Source organism: Thamnophis sirtalis, unplaced genomic scaffold, assembly GCF_051295495.1.
Source record: "Thamnophis sirtalis isolate CommonGarterSnake01/CBP01778 unplaced genomic scaffold, rThaSir2_p1.2 scaffold_14, whole genome shotgun sequence".
NCBI classification, from domain to species: Eukaryota; Metazoa; Chordata; class Lepidosauria; order Squamata; family Natricidae; genus Thamnophis; species Thamnophis sirtalis.
The window spans coordinates 7,882,605-7,901,168 of record NW_028261394.1 but is presented as its reverse complement, the minus strand read 5'-3'; the positions used below and the strand labels follow the sequence as shown (position 1 = coordinate 7,901,168).

At 44.9% G+C, this 18,564-nt stretch overlaps 1 protein-coding gene across 3 annotated transcripts in view; it reads left to right on the top strand.

Moving 5' to 3' along the window:
* Nucleotides 1-11,808, top strand: part of REXO5 (RNA exonuclease 5) — a 40,260-nt gene extending 28,452 nt beyond the window's left edge. For 2 of the 3 annotated variants that reach the window (XM_087729348.1, XM_087729347.1), the window contains exons 19-20: nucleotides 2,365-2,474; nucleotides 6,246-6,467. In XM_087729348.1, coding sequence (XP_087585474.1) covers nucleotides 2,365-2,474; nucleotides 6,246-6,309 — 174 coding nt within the window. In that variant the 3' untranslated portion in view covers nucleotides 6,310-6,467. Of the gene's footprint in view, nucleotides 1-2,364; nucleotides 2,475-6,245; nucleotides 6,468-11,683 lie in introns of those variants that run through there. The other variant, XM_087729349.1, reaches the window with a different exon arrangement.
* The last annotated feature ends 6,756 nt before the right edge of the window (nucleotides 11,809-18,564 follow it).

Sequence of the window (18,564 nt, the reverse complement as noted above, 5' to 3'; positions counted from 1 at the left end):
CCCAACTAGGTGGCATCATCAGTGCTAGAGGGAGGAAGAGGAGGACTGTGGAATGCTTGGTGCCCTCTGAGCTTGGTGGTTTTCTTGCAGACGTTTCATTACCCAACTAGGTAGCATCATCAGTGCTAGAGGGAGGAGAAGGAGGACTGTGGAATCCTTGTTGCCTTCTGAGCTTGGTGGTTTTCTTGCAGACGTTTCATTACCCACCTAGGTAGCATCATCAGTGCTAGGAGTGGGGTTGGTGGAGAAGAGGAAGGAGGAGGCCCAAGTGGTCCTTGGTCCTCTCTGAAATTGGTGGTTTCTTTCAGACATTTTATTACCAGCGTTTTATTACCTTTGAACCGAAATGTTAAACACCAAGATTCTTTTTTTTTTATTAAAATAATTTTTATTTTGTAAAGGCAAACTTACCCAAACAAAATATAAAACATAAAAAACATCTTCCAGTTACATCCAACGTGTCAGTTGGTTACAAAAACCTTTGTGCATCCTCTCCATAGTCCTCAATTACAATTTATATAAAACCTCATATTATCAATCTAATATGAGATATGAGCCGAAGTGGTTAAATGCAGCACTACAGGCTACTTCAGCTGACTGCAGTTCTGCAGTTCGGCTGTTCACATCTCACCGGCTCAGGGTTGACTCAGCCTTCCATCCTTCCGAGGTGGGTGAAATGAGGACCCGGATTGTTGTTGGGGGCAATATGCTGACTCTGTAAACCGCTTAGAGAGGGCTGAAAGCCCTATGAAGCGGTATATAAGTCTAACTGCTATTGCTATATATATGTATACATTATTATCACTATTAATCTTTTATTTGACTATAATTACTATTCCTTCATTTTATACGAGATCGTCTAAAGTTTGACTTAATTTATATTCTAACACTTCATTCCATCCTCCTAAATCCATCCAATAATCGTACATCTTTATATTATATTCTGCGTCATTCCATTGTCCTTGTGTTATGAAATCCTCCGTCGTATTTCATTTCCATGTTTTAAGCACCGAGATTCTTTTTTTTTTTTTAATTAAAAAGTTTTAATAAGTTTTACAATTGCATACCTTTCCCCCTCCCCCCCAACCCCCCAGAGCAAATACAGGGTATAAACATTTAACAATCATACACTAAAATAAACTAACTTTAGCATCGTCCCTTCGCTTGTACTTTTAACTCCCCTTTTGTAAAGCTAACTTTAGATGAATTGTAACATTCCTTGTTCATTCATAAGCTGAAATTCCTCAGTCCCATATTTATTCTGAATATAATCAATCCATCTTCTCCATTCCAACTTATATTTCTCATCTGAATGGTCCTTGAGGTATGCTGATATTTTAGCCATCTCTGCTAAATTTACTTTTAACGTCCATTCTTGAATAGTAGGCAATTCTTCCTTCTTCCACTACTGTGCCACCAACAATCTTGCTGCCATTGTTAAATTCAGAATCAAATTAGTCTCTATAACTGTACAATCTGTAATTATACCTAACAAGAATAACTGAGGAGTAAACTTTATCCTCTTTTTAAGAATATTTTGAGTAATCCACCATATTTTTATCCAAAATGCTTTGACTTTTTTACAAGTCCACCATATATGATAGCAATAGCAGTTAGACTTATATACCGCTTCATAGGGCTTTCAGCCCTCTCTAAGCGCTTTACAGAGTCAGCATATTGCCCCCAACAATCCGGGTCCTCATTTTACCCACCTCGGAAGGATGGAAGGCTGAGTCAACCCTGAGCCGAGGAGATTTGAACCGTGGCATGACAAAACCGCGCTCCACTAAAGCGCGCCCGATTAAACCGCGTCGCTGACGTCATCAGCAGGGCGACAACAGCAACCGCGGAGAAAAAAGGCCGCTTTAAATAGCGCTTTGAAAGCAAGCCGATTCAAGTTAAGGTTAGGTTTAGGGTTAGGTTTAGGGTTAGGTTTAGGGTTAGGTTAAGGGTTAGGGTTAGGTTTAGGGTTAGGTTTAGGATTAGGTTTAGGGGTCAATTTTAGCTTTAGCATTCGCAGCGTGCTTTTTTCGTCGCGCTGTGATGACGTCAGCTACGCGGTTTCGTCGAGCGCGCTTTAGTCCAACGCGGTTTTGTGGTGGAACCGATTTGAACAGCCCAACTGCAGAACTGCAGTCAGCTGAAGTAGCCTGCAGTGCTGCATTTAACCACTGCGCCACCTCGGCTCATGATAATATGTAGCATCAGCACAATCACATCTCCAGCATTTAGGTTGTAAGTTCGGATACATGCAAGCTAATTTTTTAGGATAGCACCGAGATTCTTGAAGCCACGGTTTCCTGCACCCCTTGCTTTGTCGCCTGGCTTTCTTTTACGAAAAGCATTTCCACCATTTCTCCGCAGGAACTTGGTTTAAAGAAAGCCATCAAGAAACTGGACCGTACAGTCAAAACACTTTATGAGCAGATTCCAGAGAAGACACTTTGCCTCGTTCTGTTGCCAGGCACGAACAGGTGAGCAAGAAATCTTATTATAGATTTAGATTTTTAGATTTAACTTTATTTGTATGCCGCCCTTTTCCCTGAGGGGACTCAGGACGGCTCACAATTCAGGGGGAGGGAAGGATAAAACAAGTTATACACATGAAGACAATACATCGTTAAAAAGCACAACAGTCGTACTATTCGGGTGGGGTTGAAGTCTTTAGCCCCAGGCCTGTCGGGACAGCCAGGTTTTAAGGGCTTTGCGGAAGGCCTGGAGGGTGGTGAGGGTACGAATCTCCACGGGGAGTTCGTTCCAGAGGGTCGGAGCAGCCACCGAGAAGGCTCTCCTCCAGGTAGTTGCCAGTCGACACTGGCCGGCTGATGGAATTCGGAGGAGGCCTAATCTATGGGATCTTATTGGCCTAGTGGAGGTAATTGGCAGTAGGCGGTCTCTCAAGTACCCAGATCCAATACCATGAAGGGCTTTGTAGGTGACAACTAGCACCTTGAAGCGCACCCGGAGATCAACAGGCAGCCAGTGCAGCTCGCGGAGGATAGGTGTTACGTGGGTGAAACGAGGTGCACCCATGATCGCTCGCGCGGCTGCATTCTGGACCAGCTGAAGTCGCCGAATACTCTTCAAGGGCTGCCCCATGTAGAGCACATTGCAGTACTCCGGCCTAGAGGTCACAAGGGCACCTCAGAGGTCACAAGGGCACCTGTGAGAAGAGTTATTTCTCTTCTCTCTCTTTTTTTTCCCACGAGAAGTCCTTATTTCACCTTGGATTTTCAGTCTAAGATCTCAACTTTCTTGGAGTGATGCTGGGAGAACCAATGCTTGTTTGTTTCTTTAAATTCCCTTGCAGATTCAGGTAGTTTTGCCACAATCCAGCAAAGTTGGAAACACAAAATAAACCAACACCAAAGAAATAAATAATAAGTAAATAAAAACAAACAAATAGGTTTTACTAGTTGTTCAAGTACAGGCCACCTTCAACTTAGACCATAATTGAGCCCCAAGCAAGACATTTAAGCGAGTTTGTGCCCATTTTATGACCTTTCTCCCTACCGTTGTTAAGCAAATCATTGCAGTTGTTAAGTTAGTAAGATGGTTGTTAAGGGAATCAGGGTGATGCGGCCCGCAGATTCGGACAGAGAGAAGGTTGGGGAAGAAGAGGGGCCAGTCCTGGAGTCTGGGGAAGGCTCGGATGAGGGCTCTGTGTCGGAGGCAGAGAAGGGGTCCAGGGCCATCTGACAGTTATCAGCTGCCTTTGGAGTCAGACATCAGTGAGGCAGAAGAACAGCTGGAGCCTGTTCCCAGTGTGTGCATGCACAGAGTTGCCAGACGAAGGGAACAGCTAAAGAACAGGGGTCGACTAGGGAGTAAGGCCACAGGTGGAGGATGAGTGGCCCCTCCCAGAGGCAATAAAAGAGGAGCGAAAGGGGAGTGGAGTTTGCAGGAGACAATTAATTTGCTTAATTGGTTCGTGACTCTCTGAGACTCCTTGCCAAGTTTTGCAGATATCAGCCTGGCAGCTCTCCAAGCCAGATAAGGAATAGAATAGAATAGCTGAGCAGAGATGAGCAGAGTTGGAAAGGGCCTTGGAGGTCTTCTAGTCCAACCCCCTGCTTAGGCAGGAAACCCCACACCACTTCAGACAAATGGTTAGAATAGAATAGAATAGAACAGAACCTTGGAGGTCTTCTCGTCCAACCCTTTATATTTTTATAGAATGGAATAGAATAGAATAGAATAGAACAGAACAGAACAGAGAATGGAATGGAATGGAATACAGAGTGGAATGGAATGGAATAGAATACAATATGGAATGGAATAAAATAGAATAGAGAATGGAATGAATAGAGTAGAATAGAATGAAAAGTGGAATGGAATGGAATAGAATAGAATAGCTGAGCAGAGATGAGCAGAGTTGGAAGGGACCTTGGAGGTCTTCTAGTCCAACCCCCTGCTTAGGCAGGAAACCCTACACCACTTCAGACAAATGGTTAGAATAGAATAGAATAGAACCTTGGAGGTCTTCTCGTACAACCTTTTATATTGTTATAGAATAAAATAGAATAGAATAGAACAGAGAATGGAATGGAATACAGAGTGGAATGGAATAGAATAGAATATGGAATGGAATAGAATAAAATAGAATAGAGAATGGAATGGAATAGAGTAGAATAGAATGGAGAGTGGAACGGAATGGAATGGAATAGAATAGCTGAGCAGAGATGAGCAGAGTTGGAAGGGACCTTGGAGGTCTTCTAGTCCAACCCCCTGCCTAGGCAGGAAACCCTACACCACTTCAGACAAATGGCTACCCAACATCTTCTTAAAGTCTTCCAGTGTTGGGGCATTCAGAACTTCTGGAGGCAACTTCTTTTCCACTAAATTAATTGTTCTCACTGTCAGGAAATTTCTCCTTAGTTCTAAGTTGCTTCACTTTAATAAAGTGAATTACAGGAACAGAAAAATCCCAAACTGAGCAGGTTAATTTGAATGACGGGCTGCCCTCAACTTGCAACAGTTCATTTAGTGACCGCAGTTACAACGGCACTGAAAAAAGTAACCGTTTTTCACGCTTAACGACCGTTACAGCATCCTGGGGTCATCTGATCCCTTTTGCGACCTTCCGACGAGCAAAGTCAATGGGAAAGCTGTTCTGACCGAGGCTTCCCAAGAGCACGAAGCAAACTCCTGGTCCCGACAAAACTCCCTTTTATTCATTGACTCTGAATTCTGCTCCTTCACATCCAGCAAAGCCTTTCAAGGGAGGATTTACGGTCACAGACCATTCCATTCCATTCCACTTTCCATTCTATTCTACTCTATTCCATTCCATTCCACTCTGTATTCTATTCCATTCCATTCTCTGTTCTATTCTATTCTATTCTATTCTATTCTATTCTATTTCATTCTATAACAATATAAAGGGTTGGACAAGAAGACCTCCAAGGTTCTATTCTATTCTATTCTAACCATTTGTCTGAAGTGGTGTGGGGTTTCCTGCCTAAGCAGGGGGTTGGACTAGAAGACCTCCAAGTTCCCTTCCAACTCTGCTCATCTCTGCTCACCTATTCTATTCTATTCCATTCCATTCCACTCTCCATTCTATTCTACTCTATTCCATTCCATTCTCTATTCTATTCTATTTTATTCTATTCCATTCCATATTCTATTCTATTCCATTCCATTCCACTCTCTATTCCATTCCATTCCATTCTGTGTTCTATTCTATTCTATTCTATTCTATTTCATTCTATAACAATATAAAGGGTTGGACAAGAAGACCTCCAAGGTTCTATTCTATTCTATTCTAACCATTTGTCTGAAGTGGTGTGGGGTTTCCTGCCTAAGCAGGGGGTTGGACTAGAAGACCTCCAAGGTCCCTTTCAACTCTGCTCATCTCTGCTCAGCTATTCCATTCCATTCCACTCTCCATTCTATTCTACTCTATTCATTCCATTCGCTATTCTATTCTATTCCATTCCATATTCTATTCTATTCCATTCCATTCTCTGTTCTAGTCTATTCTATTCTATTTCATTCTATAACAATATAAAGGGTTGGACGAGAAGACCTCCAAGGTTCTGTTCTATTCTATTCTAACCATTTGTCTGAAGTGGTGTGGGGTTTCCTGCCTAGGCAGGGGGTTGGACTAGAAGACCTCCAAGGTCCCTTCCAACTCTGCTGTTCCATTCTATTCTAAAGAGTTTTAATAAGAAGCAGCAAGAACGTTCCTTGAAGAAATCTAACACACATTTTTCTCTCTTTTCTTGCATTTTTCTCACCAGATCACTTAACGGACTCAGCCTTTTGGGAATCAAAAGCGAAAAGAGCCTTTCCTCGTCCTGCTGAAAGCTTCAAGGGTCCCCAGTTTTTTATTTTTTTGGCACGGAAAACAGCCCGTCTCTCTCTCTCTCTCATGTATCCTGAATGTCTCCAAGCTTTGCCGAGCAATCTTTTTTTTTAAAAAAGTATGACATTATTTTTTTAAAGGCATCCAACCATCTAAAGAATTCGATTCCATTGTTAATGCAGGAAACATCTTAAAAAAGGGGGAGGGCTCCCCGCAGACTGCCAGATGTTGGGGGAGTTTCTGGAAACGGGTGGGGGGGGAACACAGCAGAAAAGAGAGTTGGTAGTTGGCACCAAATTCAGCTTCTAAGGCTGACATTTGAAAAGTTTCCATGCCATTTCTGGACAAGCAACATTTCAAAGGTTTCGCTTTGGATTTTTTAAATTAGTATTTTGAAAAAGGAAAAAAAAAAAAAAGGACAGAACGCTTCAACCCCCGCCAAATTTATTCCCTATACAGGGAGTCCTTGACTTATGACCACAGTTGAGCCCAAATGGCCAGGCGGTTCTTAAGTGAGCGACCTTCCTTGCCGCGTTGGTTAAGTGAATCGCTGCAGTTGTGAAATTAGTAATCTGGTTGTTAAGTGAATCCGATTTTTTTCCCATTGCCTTTGCTCGTCAGGAGGTCGCAAAAGGGGATCGCGTGACCCCCGGGACCAAGGCAACCGTCATAAATATGAGTCGGTGGTAAAACGTCCTAATTTTGGCCCGAAATGATCCATAGGGATGCTGCTAGGGTTGTAAAACGCTCGTGTGGCTTTTTTCCCCGGTGCCATTGTAACTTTGGTCACTAAATAGACCGTTGTAAGTCGAGGACCAGTCAAATCAGCAACTATAGCTTCACGTCCCACAGATCAGGGGTCACCAACCTTTCGGACCTCAGGGACCACTAAATTCATAATATGAAATCCCGTGAGCCACTAATAGGATCTGCCTAATGACTGGCTGAGTGGGCGTGGCTAGGTGGTCATGTGACTGGGTGGGCGTGGTCAACGTGATCTACCTAATGACTGGGTGGGCGTGGCTAGGTGGTCATATGACTGGGTGGGCGTGGTCAATGTGATCTGCCTAATGACCAGCTGAGTGGGTGTGGCTAGGTGGTCATGTGGGTGGGTGGGTGTGGTCAACGTGATCTACCTAATGACCAGCTGGGTGGGCGTGGCTAGGTGGTCGTGTGACTGGGTGGGTGTGGTCAACGTGATCTGCCTAATGACCGACTGGGTGGGCGTGGCTAGGTGGTCATGTGACTGGGTGGGCGTGGTCAATGTGATGTCACTCATTGAGAGGCGGCCTCGACGGCCTCTACTCGCCCCTCCTTGCCTGCCCGCCCGGGCTCCTTAGTGCCCCAACAGGAAGCAGTTGCTGGAGCTAAGCAGCCACCAGGAGAAACAGTTGGCAAAACAGCTCAGTTCAAATTGGATCTGACCGAGAAAGAGGCTCAGCAGAAGCACCTCACTGAGGACTAGGAGCATAGGCTTTCCAAGCAGAGGGAAGACCAGCGGGAGTGCAAGGCCAGGGACTGGCGCCTGGAGGCTCAGCCGGCTGAGATGGTCAGCCAGTTCCAGGCCATAATGCAGTCCTACTGGAATGAGGCTCTCCGGCTCTTCGCCACCAGCGGCTCTTCCCTCCAGCCTTTACCCAAAGCCCCCAGCAGGAGGCTGAAGCAGACCCCAAGTTGGAATTTCTGCCCCTTTCCTACCCACACAAAAAGACCCCCGAAGGGGGAGACTCTCTGCAGCAACACAAGCGTTCATTGCACATATCCGTCCCAGGGGCCGTAGTGTGAGGACCCCTGATTTAGTGCAATATAAAAAATGCAAATAATTTTTCTGCAGACCACCCAAATTTTCTTGCGGGCTACCAGTGGCCACCAGTTGGTGATGGATGGCTGCCACAGATGATTATAACAATCAAGAGAGAAAAACCATGGTGAACTTTGGTCTGAAGGAACCCTAAATCTGGCAGATTTTTTTATTATTAAAGGGCCGGAGTTGGGGTGGTGGTGGTGGTGAGAACATTTTGCCAGATATTCTGCTGAAAAAGGACCGTCTCCAGGAATTCAAAGAGGCGGGTGGAGGATTCCCAGAAAATGTCGTGTATTCCGAGAGAGAGAAAAATTCTCCCAATTTAGTCTTGGCCCCGTCTGCGTGGGTGACTCCTCCGGCTGTAAAAATAAGCTTGGAATCAGGGCCTTGGGTTTTGCCACCTCCGCGAAAACTCCCAGCTTATTGTCTGAAAAGCTGCAACACACAAAAAGCAGATTGTGTATTGCTAAAGGAATCCCTCGCTCCCAATTTCCCAGAATCGAGTTCTTCATAAAACCTCGATTGGCCGGCTTCTTCTTCGCCGCATAACAGGCAGAGCGAGCAGCCGACCGTTGGGTCAGGAGGAAGCAGCCGGCTTGGCTCGAGTTGACCCTGGAGGAAATAGAAGCTGTGAATCACCCGTCTTGTCGCTTTCCATTTTCTTCATAAAAGGCAAACGATTTGTGCTGGATGTTGGCAGAGGAGAGAGGCTGCACTGAGAGGCAGGAATGCACCAAGATGGGAAATCCTGTCAATGCCTTGATGGCATTCGCTCCGTCATCCTGTTCCCTGCTTGGCACGGAGGCTCTCTCCTCCTCCCTCTATATCTATCTATCTATCTGGCTATCTCATCTCCATCTCTCTCCAGTCATCCCTTCATCTACATCTCTTCATTCATCTCTTCCATTTATCTCTACATCTCTCTTCATTCATCTCTTTAGCTGTCTGTCTACATCTTTCTACAGCTCTTCATCTATCTATCTCCATCTCTCCATTCCTCTGAATCTATCAATCTATCTCCTTTCCTATCTATCTATCTTCCATCTCTCTCCATCTCATCTCTCTCCATTCATTTCTTCATCTATCTATCTATCTATCTATCTATCTATCTATCTATCTTTCATCTATCTATCTCTATATCTCCATTCCTCTTCATCTTATCTATCTACCATCTCTCTCCATCTCTTCATTCATCTATCTATTTTATCTTCATCTCTCTCTATTCCTCTTCATCTTATCTATCTTCCATCTCTCTCCATCTCATCTCTCTCCATTCATTTCTTCATCTATCTACATCTCTCCATTCCTCTTCATCTTATCTATCTTCCATCTCTTCATCCATCTATCTAATCTATTTTATCTTCATCTCTCTCCATTCCTCATCTATCTATCTATCTATCTATCTATCTATCTCCATCTCTTCATCCATCTTTCTATCTTATCTCCATCTCTCTCCTTTCCTCTTCATCTATCTATCTATCTATCTATCTATCTATCTATCTATCTCCATCTCTTCATCCATCTTTCTATCTATCTATCTAATCTCCATCTCTCCTTTCCTCTTCATCTATCTATTTATCTATCTATCTATCTATCTATCTATCTATCTATCTATCTATCTATCTTCCATCTCTCTCCATTCATCTCTTCATCCATCTATCTGTCTAGGTCAGAACACCGAGCTTTGCTGGGGAAAACAGTTCCTCCTCATTCTGAGTTGGCTGAACCTCGGGAAATCCTGAGTTTGAATCCTGCACCAGCTGTAAACAGAGGATCAAATTGTTGGGAGACCAGTTCTGAACCTACCCAGCGTTTGCTGCAGGGCTCGGACAAATGGAAAAATCTACACATACACAAACACACAAGAGAATGTGTTGGACTCATGCTGGGGAGGAGATAGGCAGAAAATAAAATCCCAACACTCCATTTTGGGCAGTATAGGGACACAGTGGTTCATGGGCTAAGATGTGTGCTTCTTGTCGATCAGAAAGGTCAGCAGTTTGAATCCCCAGCGCCGCATGACGGCATGAGCTCCCGTTCCTTGTCCCAGCTTCTGCCAACCTAGCAGTTCAGAAGCACGTAAAAAATGTAAGTAGAAAAATAGGAGCCACCTTTGGTGGGAAGGGAACAGCGTTCTGTGTACCTTCAGAGTTGAGTCATGCCGGCCACATGACCACGGAGACGTCTTCTGACAGCGCTGGCTCTTCGGCTTTGAAACTGAGATGAGCAGCGCCCCCTAGAGTCGGGAACGACTGGCACATATGTGCGAGAGGAACCTTTACCTTATGGTTGGCGGAGCATAAAAGCAGCTAAAAGAAAACTCAACAGCTCGATCTAGAAACCTGGAAGTGTTAAAAACATCCCACGCTCTTCGCCCAAAAAAGTGTTAATGGCTGCATCCCACTTCTTTGCCTGTGTGTTGGGGGGGGGGGAGGTAGTGTGCGTGTCTCTTGCACACCCTTCTTTCCCTTGGAACAAAGGCTGGAGATTTAGTCCACCACCCCCCCCAGCCACTCTTCCCAGAGTGTTTTAACTGATCAGAATTTAATGCGATTCCTATTAATGTCCCTCTCTCCCTTTGAGGCCTCGGAACGGCAGTGAAAAATTTATATTAAGGGATCCATTACCTGTGGCCGCCTGGGAACGCCATCGCTGCAACCGCATTGTAATTATAAGGTTATAGAAGGGAGCATTGATTACATACACCCGTCTTTTTAATTAATGTAATTTTAATTCAATTAAGCTCTTGCCTGGCCCAACAGGCCTCTTGGCGGGAGGAAGGACTTCTGGCTTCAAACGGTTGTAAACCAGGGCTTCCAGGATGGTAACATACCTGAAAATATCTCTCTCTCTCTCCCTCTTCTATCACTCCCTCTCCCTTTTCTCTCTCTCTTCTTCCTCCTTCTTCTCTCCTCTCCCCCTCTCCTCTCTCTCTCTCTCCCTTTCTCTTCTCCCTCTCCTCTCTCTCCCTTTCTTCTCTCTTCCTTTCTCCTCTTCCTTTCTCCTCTCCCCCTCCTCTCTTCCTTTCTTCTCTTCCTTTCTCTTCTCCCTCTCCTCTCTTTCTTCTCTCCCTTTCTCCTCTCCCCCTCCTCTCTCTCCCTTTCTTCCCTCTTCCTTTCTCCTCTCCCCCTCCTCTCTCTTCCTTTCTCCTCTCCCTCCCTTTCTTCTTCTTCCTTTCTCCTCTCCCCCTCCTCTCTCTTCCTTTCTTCTCTCTTCCTTTCTCCTCTCCCTCTCCTCTCCCTTTCTCTCCTCTCCCCCTCCTCTCTCTTCCTTTCTTCTCTCTTCCTTTCTCCTCTCCCTCTCCTCTCTCTCCCTTTCCTCCCTCTTCCTTTCTCCTTTCCCTCTCCTCTTTCTTCTCTCTCCCTTTCTCCTCTCCCCCTCCTCTCTCCCTTTCTTCTCTCTTCCTTTCTCCTCTCCCCCTCCTCTCTCTTCCTTTCTTCTCTCCCTCTCCTCTCTCCGCCTCTCTGTTCTTCCTCTCTTCTCTCCCTCCCTCTCTTCTCCTTCCCACCCTTCTCTACCTTACTCCACTCACTCCTTCCCTCTCTCTCTCCCCCCCCCCACACACACAGTTGAGTCTCACTCCAACCAAGGAGAAAATCACACCACCATCAACACTGGCAGAGCAGGTTCCTGTATGTTAAGTAAACAGGGATAACGTGTAATGCTATCCTAACATGTAATGCTATTTACATGCATCCGGTATGTAAATAAACACACTCTACTAGTACTGATGAAGCTACCTAGTTGGGTAATGAAACCAACTCTACAACCAAGCTCAGAGAGCACTGAGTACTCCACAATCCTTCCTCCTCCTCCTCTCTGCAAACCTCACTCCATTCTAGCACTGATGACGCTACCTAGTTGGGTAATGAAACGTCTGCAATCAGACAGCCAAACTCGAGAGAGCACCAAGGACCTCGCTGGTTTATTTTTTAGTCTCCAGAGCCAGAACAGTCTATCGATCCTAAAACCTGTCTTGTATTTTAATTGAAAACAATTAAAACATGCTTGCCCACTTTCCCAAAACAGGAGACCTTGGTGCTCGCTGTGCTGTTTTTTTTTTTTAGAATTTCGATTATCCAATGAAGAAACATCCTTGGTGCTGGTGAGCGTAACCTGTTTGTATATGGTATAAATGCCAGAGTTCGGCAAGGCGTGGTTTTCCCCTTGGCAAGTCCTTGATTATGTCGTTCTTGACCCTTTGATTGTAACTACCGAAGAAAAAAATCAGGCCCTCACTGGCAGCACGAGCTCCTGTATATAAACAAGGGGCAAACCCTACACTTCCTTACCACTGATGGTGTTACCCAATTGGGTAGTGAAACGCCTACAAGCCAATAACAAAGCTCAGAGCACCCACAGATTCTGAATCTCCCTCCAACGGTGTGAAAAAGCGAGTGTTTAACAGCAGACAAGTACACTTAGCAGTCTTCGGGTGAGAAAAAGTCTGCAGGGATAGTTTTTTCTCACAGACTTCTGATGACACACACACACACACACACACACACACAGACATATATTTGCTGGCTGCAATTTTCCCACACCGGCGCTTCGCTTCAGCTGCCCCTAAGTTGAAAAACTCACATTCTCTCAGCATTACTTCCACTACTGCGGCCAAAATTGTTAAGACGGATCGTAGAAATCAGAAATGTCTTGCTGAAAGGCATTTGAAAGAGGAAGGAGGGGAGAAAGGGAAAAGAAGGGAAGCTGGGAGAAGAGGAGGAGGAAAAGTAAGGAAAGAAAGGAAAGGGGAGGGAAGGATAGGAAGGAATGGAAAGGAGGGGGAAAGGGAAAAAGGACTGGAAGGAAAGGAAAAGAAGGGGAAGAAAGGACAGGAAGGAAAGGGGAAAGGGAAGGAGGAAGGAAAAAAAGGACGAAGGGAAGGGGAAAGGGAAGGAGGAAAGAAAGGAAAAGGGGAAAGAACAAGAAGGAAAGGAAAAGGAAAAAAGGACTGGAAGGAAAGGGAAGGGGAAAGGGAAGGAGGAAAGAAAGGAAAAGGGGAAAGAACAAGAAGGAAAGGAAAAGGAAAAAAAGACTGGAAGGAAAGGGAAGGGGAAAGGGAAGGAAAAAGGGAAAGAACAAGAAGGAAAGGAAAAGGAAAAAAAGACTGGAAGGAAAGGGAAGGAGGGAAGAAAGGAAAAAGGGAAAGAACAAGAAGGAAAGGAAAAGGAAAAAAAGACTGGAAGGAAAGGGAAGGGGAAAGGGAAGGAGGAATGAAAGGAAAAAAGGAAAGAACAGGAAGGAAAGGAAAAGGAACAAAGGACGGGAAGGGAAGGGGGAAGGAAAGGGAAGGACAGAAAAAAAGGAGAGGAGGAAGGAAAAGAAAGGGGAAGGAAGGAAAGAGGAAAGGCGGGGAGGAAAGGAAGGGAAGGGCAGTAAGGAATGTAGAGTGAAAGGAAGTGAAGAAAGAGGGATGGAGGAAAGAAAGAAGGAAAATGAATAAAGACCACAATGGGAAACGGAGGGAAAGATAAAGGGGGAAAAAAAGCAAAGGGAAGCAAAATTCTTTGAATCGGAGGGCTATTCAAGCAATGTCGCTTCTCTTCATCCTCGTTTTCTTAGCGCAGTGGTTCCCAAACTTGGCAACTTTAAGACTTGTGGACTTCTGCTGGCTGGAGAATTCTGGGAGTTGAAGTCCACAAGTCTTAAAGTTGCCAAGTTTGGGAACCACTGTATCTAGCGGAAAGGCTGGCTGCAGAAACAGTGGGAGAGGGAGAGGGAGGGAGGGAGAAAGAGAGAGAAAGAGAGCGCTAAAGGGAGAGGAAAGCAAACCAGGCACGGGCCCAATTCTGTTGTGTACGTCAAAAACATTCATCTTGTCAGGGAAAACAGGCAGAGCTGGAGGAAAGCAAAGCTTCGTTCGGAAGGGAGGCTGCCAAGAGCCACTGTTTGTTTTTCCATCCCTCCCCCTCCCCTTTTCCTAAAAAAAAGAGGGGGGTTTTCTTTGGATGGCATCACAAGGGCGGGCCGGTATTGTTTTGCCAGGGGGAATGAGAGGCAGGCTTCCTACATCGTGCGAGGCTGTAATGGGAGAAGCATCTTGGCTAAAGGGTTTAGCTGGTTTAGCAAATCAGAGGTGAGCAAAAAACCTTACGCCATAAATCCAGCAAGGAGACATTCGGGGACAGCCCTGCCTTCGTTCGGTTACCAACCAACAGCTGGGAAGGATCTGGATGGGCTGCATTTTCGTTTTTATTTCTTGGAGAGACTCTGAAAGCACCGGGAAGAGCGTTTTGAAAGAAGCAGGGGGGAGGGAAAGGAAGAGAAGGGAAGGGAAGGAAAAGGAAAGGAAAGGAGGGAAAGGAAAGGAAAGAAAAAGGGAAGAAAGGGAAGGGAAAGTAATAGGAAAGGGAAGGAAGGAAAGAAATCAGAAATGTCTTGCTGAAAGACATTTGAAAGAGGAAGGAGGGGAGAAAGGAAAAAGGAAAGCTGGGGGAAGGAGGAGGAGGAAAAGAGAGGAAAGGAGGGGAGGAAAGGACAGGAAGGAATGGAAAGGAGGGGGAAAGGAAAAAAGGACTGGAAGGGAAGGAAAAGAAAGGGAAGAAAGGACAGGAAGGAAAGGGGAAAGAGAAGGAGGAAGGAAAAAAGGAAGGAAAAGGCAAGGAAAAAAGACTGGAAGAAAGGGAAGAGGGAGGAATAGGAAAGGGAAGGGAAAGAAGGGAAGGGAAGCTAAGAAAGGGAAGGGAAAAAAGGAAGGGAAGGAAAAGGAAGGGATAGGAAAGGGGAAAGGGAAGGGAAGCTAAGAAAGGGAAGGGAAAAGAAGGAAAGGAAAGGAATAGGAAAGGGAGGGGGAAAGAAGGGACGGGAAGCTAAGAAAGGGAAGGGAAAGGAAGGGAACAGGAAGGGGAAGGAGGGATGGAAGAGGAAGGAGGGAAGAGAAAGGAAAGGAACAAAACACTTTCCAAGCTGATATCCTCTAAATTAGGGGTGGAAAAGGACTCAAGAAGCCATTTGGAAAAAAGCCCAAGTCGCATCAGCCGCCGAGCGGGAAGGATTCAGGCATCCCAAGGAATCATTAGGGAAAGAGAAGCGAGAAAGCAGCGCAGTGGGAATCATCATCGTTCCCTCCTTTAGAGGACGCTCTGGGCCTGTTTGGGCAGGCAAATTAAAAGGCAACTTTGCAGAGAAGAGGAAGAGGACGCGAGAATGAAAAGGGGACGGGCACCGGCTTTCCACCCCAAACATCGCACTGCCCGGTGATGTGTGTTCAATTTGGTTAGCGGAAAAGGAGGAACTGGGAGGGCCCCAATTCAATGCTGAGACCAGGAGCAAAGCTTCATCAGAGATGGAAGCGGATCTGGAAAGAGGACATGAAACCTCTCCAGCATGATCTTCTCTCTAGTGAAAAGAAGGACTAGGAATGTGGGAAACGCTGGCATGACAATGGCAATGTTCTCATGTTTGAGGGGCTGCCACAAAGAAGAGGGAGTCGAGCCATTTTTGAAAGCACCAGAAGGCAAGGCAAGAAACGATGGATGGGAACTAATCAAGGAGGGAAGCAACCTGGAAAATGAAAGGGGAAGGGGAAGAGAGGAAAGGAAAAAGGAAAGGAAATAAAGAAGAGATGGAGGGAAGGAATGGAGAGTAAAGAAGATGAAGGAAAGGAAAGAAATGGAAAGGGGAAAGGAAAAAGGAAAGGAAAGAAAGAAGAGATGAAGGGAAGGGAAGGAATGGAAAGTAAAGATGAAGAAGGAAAGGAAAGGATAGGGGAAAGGAAAGGGAAATGAAAGGAAAGAAAGATGAAGGGAAGGAATGGAATGGAAAGTAAAGAAGATGAAGAAGGAAAGAAATGGAAAGGATAGGGGAAAGGAAAGGAAAGGAAAAAGGGAAAAGGGAAAAGGAAAGGAGAGAAAGAAGAGATGGAGGGAAGGAATGGAGAGTAAAGAAGATGAAGGAAAGAAATGGGAAGGGGAAAGGAAAAAGGAAAGGAAAGAAAGAAGAGATGAAGGGAAGGGAAGGAATGGAAAGTAAAGAAGATGAAGGGAAAGAAATGGAAAGGGGAAAGGGAAAAGGAAAGGAGAGAAAGAAGAGATGGAGGGAAGGAATGGAGAGTAAAGAAGATGAAAGAAAGGAAAGAAATGGAAAGGGGAAAGGAAAAAGGAAAGGAAAGAAAGAAGAGATGAAGGGAAGGGAAGGAATGGAAAGTAAAGAAGATGAAGAAGGAAAGGAAAGGAAAGGAAAAAGGGAACAGGAAAGGAGAGAAAGAAGAGATGAATGGAAGGAATGGAAAGGAATGGAAAGAAGATGAAGAAGGAAAGGAAAGGAAAAGAAAGGAGAAAGGAAAGGATAGGAAAGGGGAAAAGAAAGGAAAAAGGAAAAGAAAGGAAAGGAAAAGTGAAGAAAATTAACCAGGGAAACAGCTTGCCTTCAAAGGTGACACTGCAACACTGAAGGTTTTTAAATAAAAAATGGATAGTCATGGAAAGGTGTAGGGTCTCCTGTTCCAGCAAGGGAGTTGGAGTACAAGACCTCCAAGGTCCCTTCCGACTCTGTTACTCAAAGCAAGAACTGTGCTCGGACCTCAAAAATGGGAGCTCAGAACCCCGGCTGCGGAGAAACAGGACTTCTCGTAGCGCAAGTGCCATTTCGGAAAAGGAACTTTAATGCAGTCGTTAAAAGAAACACAGAAAGGGGGGGGGGCACCCTCTGCTCTCAAGCCGCTGAGAGAGGATGCAAATTTCAAGTATTTATTTATTTCTTAAAAACCATTCTCTGTCCCTCCCTTCCACCCAGTTGTTAGTGAATTAAAACCTCAACAGTTTTGCCTGCATTTCTGAAGGAATCTACTGCTCAGATGCCTTGCTTAAAACCTGTCTTTGGATGGGATCATTAAGGATATTTCCAGGCCTATTTCTGTTGTACGAAGACTCTTTTTCTAGAAAATGGAAAGCTAATTTTTTCCTTTATTCCCCACTGCCTTGAGCCCACTCACCTACCATCCTGGTGGGGCAGACAATTCTGCATAATCAAGTCTCCATTTTGAAGGATTCAAACTGCCAAGAAATGTACCCCACCTTCTTGGGAGAGGGGGTCTAAACTAGAGGGTTTTTTTCAATCATAGCAACTTTAGGGATGTGTAGATTTCAATTCCCAGAATTCCCCAGCCAGCCATGCTAGCTGGGGAATTCTGGGAGTTGACGTCCACAAGTGTTAAAAGTCACCAAGATTAGCAGCAGTTGTTCTTCAGGGAGGCTGTGATCCCACTGGCCTGCCACACCCAATTTGGGCTTCCCCCACCACCCCAAAAAATATTCAAAATGCCAAAATTTGGCAAGTTAAACGTCCCCTTTGAGGCAGTGTGGCTTGTGGGGGGAGGACACCCCTCTTTATTCTCCTTATTTGGGCTGGACACATTTCTACGTGACAAGCCTTACCACGGAGTTTCCCAATATGGCGACTTTTTAAGATGCCTGGACTTCAACTCCCAGAATTCCATGCTGGCTGGGGAGTGGGGGGGGGATTCTGGGAGTTGAAGTCCACGAGTCTTAAAGTTGCCATGTTGAAAGGGAGTGAACAGGATAACTGGAAATAAGAAAGGACACACTGCAAATTCTCACCACCTCTGAGAATCTTGGGTGTTTAATGCTCTACTATTGTGGCTGATGGCCCAAAAAGTTGATCAATTGACCAGCTGACATAAAAGAAGAGACAGACATTGCAATCTCCAGAACTTAAAATATATTACCCACTTAGCTTTGGTTAGCTTCTGCTAAAATCTTCGGAGTGCAAAAACTACCATTGAAGAGATATCTGCCTTTATACATCATTCATCAATTTGGCAAATAGGCCCTTCCTGTTAATCGATGGAGGCTTAGCATCTATTCTTTCCTCCCCCATCGAGCACAGTTGGGAGGAAAGGAGGGGAGCTAAGCCTCCATCAATTAACATGTCGGAAGTAAAAAATGACAAAGCTAATAATTACAGGAGGGAGGCGGCGGATGGGCCTACTGGCCAAATTGATGGATGATGTATAAAGGCAGATATCTCTTCAATGGTAGTTTTTACACTCTGAGGATGTTAGCAGAGGCTAACAAAAGCTAAGTGGGTAATATATTTTGAGTTCCGGCGATCGCAATGTCTGTTTCTTCTTTTATAACTACACCTGCAACTCGTATTTTTTAGGATAACTTTGCTACCAGAATTAGCCCTGCTACAAAATCAACCACAACAAACAATGGTAACAGTACAATGCTGCTTTCATTGGCTTTCAACATAGTTTTGTTTTGCCTGGGAATTTTAAACACATTTGCCCTGAACAGTTTTATGCTGTTATCAATCGTGGTATAAATCTTAAAATTATCACAACCTTTTAAAAAAAAATCAACAATGTAAACAGCACTACACACAGTATAGGCCTGCTCTGTTTTTTTTTAAAATAAAATACACAGAACTTCAATCTGGCACTGTAATAATTTAGTGATGTTAATTTAACCTCACCAGGAAAAAGAAG